Source organism: Cryptomeria japonica, chromosome 5 (assembly GCF_030272615.1).
Source record: "Cryptomeria japonica chromosome 5, Sugi_1.0, whole genome shotgun sequence".
Classification (NCBI taxonomy): Eukaryota; Viridiplantae; Streptophyta; class Pinopsida; order Cupressales; family Cupressaceae; genus Cryptomeria; species Cryptomeria japonica.
The window spans coordinates 557,125,412-557,135,183 of NC_081409.1; the positions used below are offsets into that span (position 1 = coordinate 557,125,412).

General features: G+C 35.5%; 1 protein-coding gene across 1 annotated transcript; it reads right to left on the minus strand.

The window, feature by feature from the left end:
• Positions 1-6,942: 6,942 nt before the first annotated feature.
• Positions 6,943-7,458, minus strand: LOC131063789 (uncharacterized). The gene has a single exon (XM_057997724.2). It carries the CDS (start codon positions 7,456-7,458, stop codon positions 6,943-6,945), a length of 516 nt encoding a protein of 171 aa, XP_057853707.2.
• Positions 7,459-9,772: the final 2,314 nt, after the last annotated feature.

Below are 9,772 nucleotides of genomic sequence, written 5' to 3' on the forward strand. Positions count from 1 at the left end.
GGACAATGGTTCGTCATCAACGAAAGGGGAAATCCTCTCTCCCACCCACCTCCTCCATCGCTCTGGGGCCGGATGTCTATGTTCCCCCTTGATTGGGGTTGTCTTTGTCATGTCTCTGCAGGCTTTCTCCGCCTGCCTGATTTGTTTGTAATTTTTTTTTTGATAGTCCATGACTATGTAAGGGTCGACGCCCTAGATACCACTGCTTTTTTAATCAAAAACATCATCCTATGGTCTTACTAATTAATGAAAGTTCAGTTATGCCCTCATTTTATCAAGACAATGACCAACACAAATAATATTTTTTTTTTAACTTGAAATGCCTAAAACTAGAATACATTTTAAATTTTAAAATATATAAACTAATTGAATGTAATATTCTTAGTCTAATTTACATTTATATTATTATAAAAAATAATTTAAAAAGTGAGGTCAATAGAATGTAGCAAAAAATATTACTATTTTACTTCTTTTTTGTCCCAATTAGATAACTTGAATGTCAGATGCATGAAAAGAAATAATGAACATTTATTTTTAGTATTTTGAAGTCAAGTTCAAAACATCATAGTTTTGATTGGATGTAATAAAAAGTATACCCTTTTAGAGCAGATTTGATGCAAGAGGTACTCACTTTGCTCTGCAACCTTAATACTCAAATACAAAAACAAAAATAAATACTTTGTTTTCAATTTAGACATAGATTGCAACAAAGAAACATAACTATTATTTTTAATTGGGGCCTTCTACTGGCCTCTCTCTCTCTTCACAATATCCTTCTATACGGATATCAAACTATGCAACTCTCATTTGCACCCATCCTCACATAAACATTAATTGCAATTTGCAATACTCTATACTTTGGTTGGCTTAAGAACTTTTCCTCCCAACTGCAACCACATTCCCTCTTCTCCTCTTCTACTCAACCACACATGATTTCCTCTTCTTAGGCGCTTTTTTTTTTTTAATGCGGTCATAATATCTTATTACTCTTCCTAGGTCGGTTCCCAATTCTCCTCTTAACTATGCCCCTTCTCTTCCTCATCACACCTTTCCATCGATTCATTTCCACTTTATCTTACACATTCCAACCTTTTGTTGGGATTAAGGTGTCTCAACCCTAGAGTCCAAACATATTAATTTAATTATTTGTTTTATTTTTCACCCACTTTGGAAGTCCTAAAGTTTAGTAGACTAGTGTCATAGGTTGCTATGTTGAGATTATGACAAATTTCTATTATGACTATGATGGTTTTAGTTTGGTGGAAGAGTCATGGAGATTTATATTTTGGCAGTCTACATTTATGGTTTGAGTTCACTTTTGACAAGCGGTTTGGGGTAAGGAAGGAACTTATTTGGTCATGGTAGCTTCTATGTTGTACTTACATTACATTTGGCAAGATGATTGTTGTGGAAGAGATAGGTGTTGTTGCTTTGGAAGTTGCTATGTGCAACGTGTCATTGGATTAGCAAGGTGTTGCTTGTGACACAACTTACCTCTTGGGCTTTGAAGATGGTTTTGGAAACCATGGGCACCTACCTCTTTGTGTTGAGCTCTATTAATATGTTGTTGTCTTAGTTGTTTTTGAGAGAGATGGGTTGATTATTTCTAAGGTGTTGTTAAACTACCGGAATTGTTCTTGAAATCTATGTTGTAGCTACTCCTCAAGAGAATTGGCTCTATACATTGTATTGTAAATGTTGTTGTTGTTAATAATACAATTGAGTCTGGCTTTTGGAGTGTGGGTTTTTTTCCCAAAAGGGTTTTCCCACGTATATCTAATGTTGTGCTTTTATTTGTTAAATCTGATTTTATATGTGTTTATCTAATTTGCAATAGTTTAAAAGTCATTTAGAAATTTTTGCATCATATCTCGTGTTAGATTTAACATTTGAAAGTGTTATTTTGCACTTAAGTTTCCTTTCACCTTTCCTCTCTTATTCTCTACGCAAGTTTCTTTCTTATGCACTGACTTTTATCTAATTAACATGAGTTTTATTTTCTTTGTTATGGTTGTAGAGTTGCTTCCCTTGATTCATAGCCCCAATCTTCCCATCACAGCCTTGCGCAACAATATTTGGAGGTTAAACAAATTACATCACTCTTTCTTCATCGTTTCTATCTTGCTCTCTTGCACCCACAACAAATTCTCTTATTAACTTATTTATCCCATGACATAATCAGCATTTGGTTTTTTAGACAACAATCCAAAGGATCAATGCCTCTTCATATCATTTATGGCTCGATCTGCAACTTAAATGGATGTGGTGTTTTTTTGCCTTTCTACCTTGAAATCTCCTTCGCTCCTTTTATTCACCGCTTCTTTTCTTTAGATGAAAATTGAACGGGTTCAATCCCTATAGAATTACATTTGTTTGAAGTTTATATAATCTTATGATGTGCTCCAAAACTCCCTTTACAATCCAAGAGGAAGCTGGCAAAGGTTGTGGAATTTGGCTTTCTACATGCCAATGTCTTTTGCTTGAAAGTGCCTTAAGCCTTTTCAACAAATATATATTGTGTGTATCCTATATTCATTGCATTCGACGAGTTTGAGGCATTTTTTCAAACAAATCATGTGTCTTGTCTATGCATCCACATTTTGGAAGCATTTCTATTAGGGTAGTCACAACTACAACATCTAACAAATTCTTTATGAATTGATGGATGTCTATGCCATATTCCAAAGCTCCCATATTTTGCATATGTATCTGCCAAGTCAAATGAAACTCTAACATCTAATAGTGAAATCATAGAAATTTAAGAGGTTTAAGAACTGGAGCTATGATGAGACCTTTGCAAATATGAGAGAGATACCTAAATGAACCAAAACAAACCAAAATTGAAGAAGACAAACAATATACGTTTCTGGTTGGTGTTGATGTCCACTTGGGGGCTCATGCACTAGACACGCCAAGTAGAAGTGGTGTTGTAACGGGGATTTGCGTCCGATGCAAATGTGAAGTATCTGCAATTTTGTGAAACATGGGACTACTCTCAGGTTGTGGGTATCTCACAAGCTGACTTCCTTTTTTATCACCTAAAACTAACTAAAATTGGTGACTAGAAAAGGGGTAGAAGGATATGTAGAAAATGAAAACTACTTCTAGGTGATACACCAATGGATAAATGATTTGCTTTGATATTGAACTCACAAACATTCAACAATGAAACTGAAAAAAATTCACAACTCCATAATGCATGCTTTGCATAAATGTCTCAAATGGATGGTTTAAGTCTTTTTGATATTTGTGAAAAGGAAAACAATATAGTTTTCACAATTTCATTTATCAGATAGCATAACACAATCATTGATCTGCACTATAGCTTGCTATACCATGAACTTAACATTGAAGGAATTAGATAAAATGAAGGACTATTGAATAAAAATCACAACAATTTCATCAAAAGCATTCACAGACAATACTTAGAACATAGGTATGAGAGAAGGAAACAACTTTTTGCTGAAATGAAGAAGTCTTTTTTATTACAGAATTTGAATACTACTCATAAAAATTTGAAAATACTCATAAGAAATGAGTTACAAAAGTGTGAAAATCTGTTGCCACCACAGGTCCAAACTCAGAACTTCTAAAAAATATGAGTAGTGAAGAAAGGCTTATACAAAAGGCCTCCAAAATGATGTGTTGTCACCTCTCCTCAAAATTAGGTACCTAATTGAAAGAGAACTTCTCCAAACAAGTACAAGGAGTCCTGATTTTGAAAACCACTCAAAGAGGTCGGATGTAACTAAAAATACCCCCCAAAATAGGGATGTAACTGAAAGAATCAAATAGTTAAGTGCTTGAAAGTCCTCCTTGACTCAACCTCAACCCACTTGAACTCTTTAACTAAAAGTAGACTACCCATTAGGTGGCCAAATCACCTATTTTACCTCCACATGTTTTCCAATTACTTCAACTACCTCCTAGACTCATGCTAGAACTCAAAAAGCAACTAATTCATTACTTTGACTTATGCTCCAAAGACTCAACGTACCCCCTTTTGCATTAAAAAATAACATTTATTAAAATGATTTATATGGTCATTTATAATAAATTTTTACAAGTTGTATTCATAAAATGAGGAGTTTTTTAAAAAATAAGGAGGTTATTTGATTAAATCTCTTATAAGTGTTTAAAACACTTAAAAGAAACACATTGCATGAAAAGCAAACAAGGCTTTTTTTTTTAGTAAAGGCAAAAATGCCTTTCACTTCCACCAGGTTTCATAACCCTAAAACAAAAGTGTAAGAGATGGAAACATTCCATTCTTTATTTCATTTGCCTTTATGTTGTTTGTCTAAAGAGAGTTGCCACCATGGAAAACCCTAGGCCATCATTGAAGAGAATCAATGCCATTTCTTTGCAGAACTTTGGAGGTTGCAGCCAAGGTAAGTTGATTTTATTGTAGATCTAGGAATATTTCTCCATTCTTAAAGCTTATGGAAGCTTTTTAAAACTTATAAGATGTGACCTCTATTATTTTTGATATCATACTCTTTTGTTGGTGGTTATACTATGGCTGTCATGAAAAACCCTGTGGTTTCAACCGGAACACAATTTTCAACCTGAAACCTGATGCTTTACAGAAGATCCCGCAAAGAACAGCAAGGTAAGTTTACTATTCCAGATTTCCGCTCTATGATTTGAGTTTGATTTCTCCCCTATTAAGACTGCAACTTTACCTTGATGGTTTTTTAATTTCTGGGCTACTTTTCTATGGTGACTACAATCTGAAACTTTGTGAGCTATCATAGCTTCTACAAGACATTCTAACCTCTCATGCTCCTGAGGACTCAAGGTTGCTTTGGCTTTGTGATGTGTTTATTCTTGATTCACTGCTCTCAAACAAATAATATAATATGATTGTCTTTGGACTGCTACATGCATGAATAACCTTCTAAGTCGCTATAAGCTTTGAGGGTAGTGTAATTGCCTAATGACTGTGTTTTTAAGGAATACTCATTGTCACTTTGATTGTTATCTCACTGTGTGCTCAAACTTATTTCCTTTCTATTGGCCACTGCTATAAGGCTCTTGACAGGCAAATATTCTAAGGTATGAGGCTTCTCTTGTGTTTGATAGATTGTGCTTTGGAGGCATCTAACTATCACAAACCCCATTAGGACTAATTTTTTGACAGTCTTTTATACCCTTCAATCTTCCATACCCTTCAATTGTATCTTGTGAGTATTTTTACCACTTTCAATTCAAAAGGATTGCTTCTGAGGTATTAGGACCTTGTTCATGATGTTTAGACTGCTCATGACAATCATTAATTCTCTTTGCCTCATATTAAGCTCATTCTCTTGTACCGACATAACCGATATATTGTCAATAAAATGTTGCTCATCTTTTTCATTGATTTTTAGCTGATCTTACAAGCTTTAGAAGACCCTTTACTATGGTGATGATTCAATGATGACTGAGACCATCCATAAAGTAGTTTAATGACTGTCTTTTTTACAGTGAGTTTTTCTTGCACTGCTATGTGTCACCAACAACCTTTGAGTGGAGGATGTTGTGGTATATCTTATCTTTGTCCCTACATTGTTACTATTCTCAACTCACTTAATCAATGTGATTGGTGAGCTACACTGCTACTCCTCATAGTACCATAACTCGTGATCAACACTTTACTTCTGAGTCTGCATGTGCAATTTGCAACCTGTAACTGTTCATAATGTCTTCCTTAACTATATATTTTCACTGATACTCTTTGAAACTCTGTCATTGCATTGTATTTTTTGGCTTTGACTATGACTACAACTTGATCACTATGATCTATCATTGATGTTGATGGCTTCCATAATCTTTGAGGTTACTGTCTTAGAGTCATCTCCCCTCACATTGTGCTTCCCTTAACAGTGTACCTTGGTTGCTCACTTTACTTTCACTAATCTCACTTTGTGCTCAAACTGCTGCAATATAAGTGTGTTGAGAAGTAGTCTTTTTTATTGAAGTGTCAAGGTTCTTCCTTGGAACGCGATGGTTATCAGAGCATTATGATTTCTCTAGATAACTATCTCTCCCAAGACAAAATCTCGACACCTCTTTGGGACGCTACTGATCTGAAACATTTAATGAGCTGGGCTCAACCCTTGTGGGGTCCACATTTTAGACCACTCATGTAAAACTAATAAACAAGGAATGTGTATATTCCCTATCACACACACAAAACACCTCTTCCAATAGATATAACAAATTGCAACAATGTTTCAAAGAGGTGTTATGTTGTTCCCTGGTTCTAATATGTCAATTTCACATGCATGATACATGACAACACTGCAAAAACTCTTTTTTCTCTTACAACCTATCCTAACCTATTGATTTTAGATGTGTGGTTTGTGACAGTAAGCTCTAATAGTGTTTTCATGTATCATGCATGTGAAATTGACATATTAGAACTAGGGAACAACAGAACACCTCTTTGAAACACTATTGTAATATGTTATATCAATATGGAAGAGTTGTTTTGTGTGTGTGATAGGGAATATACACATTCCTTGTTTCATATAATGAATACCTCTCTCTTATAACTACAATACACTACAACAACAATATTCTTAAGCAAAAACATCCTCATAATGCCAACAGAATTGTGCACAAAGAACTTAGGGAAAACAAAACTGCAACTAACTACTGTGCAGAAGCACTTATTATCATTTGAAATCTACTGAAATATGTACAAATTTTAGGCATACCCCAAAATCAATGCTTGATGTAAATCCCATTGATTGGGATTGGTTCAACATCACCATCCAACTTAGACATTTGGAAGGCATTGTGCTGCTTGCACTCAGAAATCATGTAAGGCCCGCTCCAAAAAGCATCAAAATTTGTATGCTTGCCTAGTCTGCTCTTAAATTCATCCCATTTTAGGACAATGTCTCCTTCTTTTAATACTCTAGGAGTTGCTCTCTTATCAAATGATCTTTTCATTTAAGCTTGGTGATGCTCAATCTTCTTCATTGCATCATTTCTAACTTCTTCTAGCTCAATTAGTTGAGCCAACCTTGTTGTCATGGGCTCTTCTTCAATCATATCAAGCTGATTGACTAGATCAAGAGTTGGAAGCTCAAGAGAAATTGGCAGCCTTGCTTCTTTTCCATACACAAGCATGTATGGTGACATTCCAGTGGATCTTTTTGGTGTAATTCTATCAGCCGATAAGGCTAATTTCAGCTTGGTATGCCAAGCTCTTTGATTTCCTTCCATGGTCCTCTTAATAATCCTGAGTAGGTTCTTGTTGGTGGACTCATCTTTTCCATTGCCCTGAGGGTAATAGTTAGATGAAGTGTTGAGATAAACACCATTCCTTACTGTCCAATCAGATATTCTACTTCCTACAAAAGCAAGAGCATTATCTGAAACTATTGATTCTAGAACACCAAACCTAGTTATCAACTCCTCATAGAAGTTTAACACAGTTGTCTCATTTACCTCTTTGAGTGCCATAGCCTCAGTCCACTTGGTAAAATAATCAGTGGCTATGAGCACCCACTTATGGCCAGCACTTTAAAGTGGGTTTATGACTCTAATGAACTCCAAACCCCACTTTATAAAGGGTTGTTCTACTTGAATAGGTTGTAGGGGCAAAGTTGCTAACTTCTCTTTTCCTGCAAACAGCACATTCCTTGCATTTCCTCACCCATGAATGTGTATCTCTGAATAAATTAGGCCAATAGTAGCCTCCTTTCATAATCTTAAGAGTTGTAGCTCTTGGAGAGAAATGTCCTCCTATTGATCCTTCATGAAACTCATGTAATACCTTATCAACTTGATCAGCTTCTATGCATCTCAGTAAAACACCATGAAAATCTTTCCTAAACATAATACCATTCAAGAGTACATAGGGAATGGATTAAAGCCTATAATACCTTCTTTTTGCCTTCTTCAATCCATGAGGACACTCACCAGTTAGTAAGAAATGAGTCATTTCTTGTATCCAACTTGTAGGAGGAATAGGTATAGTTGTTGGTTCTTGATCCTGAAGAGCTAGAACAACCTGCTCTTCATTCTTTTCACTATTGTTTGTATCACCAGCAAGCTACTCACACAAACCCTTACCTCTAACCAACTCAGTGACCTTTATATCCACATCATATTCCATTACTTTAGTCACCCAACCAACTCTCTTATCATTCAAATATTTACTCGTCAGGAACTCCTTGACTGATGGGTGAGCAACCAACAACTTAACTTTATTTTTAGACAGCATATGTTTAAACTTTTTTAAACTTATAACAACAACAAGAAAATGTTTTTCAATAAAATAATACTTCTCTTCATAATCCTTAAGGCCTTGACTGAAAAGGCCAAGGGTTGTTCTAAATTTCATTCTTCTGAACCAGCATAGCTGATATGTTGTCAATGTTGCCATATGTATACACAATGAATTCCTTTGAAAAATCAAGGTTCAACAAAGTAGGAGCAGATGCAAGTGCATCTTTAATAAGCTCAAAAATTATTTTTCCATCCTTAAACCAACTAAAAGGAACATTCTTTTTCAGCATAGAGGTTAGAGGCTTTAATAACTCAGCTAAATCTGGAATAAACCTTCTAACGAAATTAATCCTACCCAAGAAACTTTGCAAGCCTTTATTGTGTGCTGGTAGGTGAAGAGAAACAATAGCACTTACTCTTTTCAGATTAATTGTAATACCTTCTTTTGAAGCCACATATCCCAACAACTTACCCTCATGGACAACAAATACACATTTCTTTGGATTGAAGGATATGCCAAACTCCCTGCACCTCTCAAAGATCTTCCTCAAGTGAACTAAGTGTTCATTTGAATTTTTTGAATAAACAGTTATGTCATCCAAATAAACAAGTACAAACTTATACATCAAACCTTGAAACGTCGTATCCATAGCACATTGAAAAGTAGCACCAACATTAGACAAACCAAATGGCATTTTCTTGTAAGTCATAGTTCCCCATTTGGTTGTAATTTTTTTTTGAACCGATCCTCCTCCTTCACTAAAACTTGATTGTAACCTGAGAAGCCATCTAGCAAAGAAAACCTCTCAGAACCTACAACAACTTGAAGAATCTACTCCATGGAGGGCAGCGAGTATCTATCCTTAAGGGAATCCCTATTGAGGTCTCTAAAATCAATACAAAGTCTGATTTCGCCATTCTTTTTTCTCACTGGGGCAAGGTTTGACACCCAAGAGGTGTACTTAATAGGAAAAATTATGTTTCTCTCAATGTTGGCATTCTACACTCTAGTGAGAAATGATGGTGTTGTCATTGATGGCAACTTACCGGTAACCTTGTGGATATCTTCAAGCACCGACACCGACAGGCATCGACACCGGCAGCGACAACAATGTATACTGGCACCCTAGCCGACAGGAATAAAGTTTTGTTTATTATATTTAATTGTAAATATCTTTTTGTAAAGCCGACATGGCATATTGTAATAAGACTCATATATGTATGAGATCTTGAAAATCATTTTTATATAGAAGAAAGGATGAAAAATATGGTAGAAGTGATGAGCAAATATTAAGGTAGATTTTGTATAAGGTTTATCGTTATTGTATGAGCTTAAACCGGTACTGAACCTGGCATAGCAGATGCTGAATTATAGCAGTACATTCTATTGGATTTTTCATAATCCATTTTGTAAGTCAGTGAGACTTCCTTTTTTTGATTGAGCGGTGAGCTCTAGGCAGTTGGCCTTCCTGCATGTGCAGGCCCCTCTTGTAAGTAATATCCATTCGTTGGCCAGTGAGTGAATATTGTGGGTCACAAATCCCAC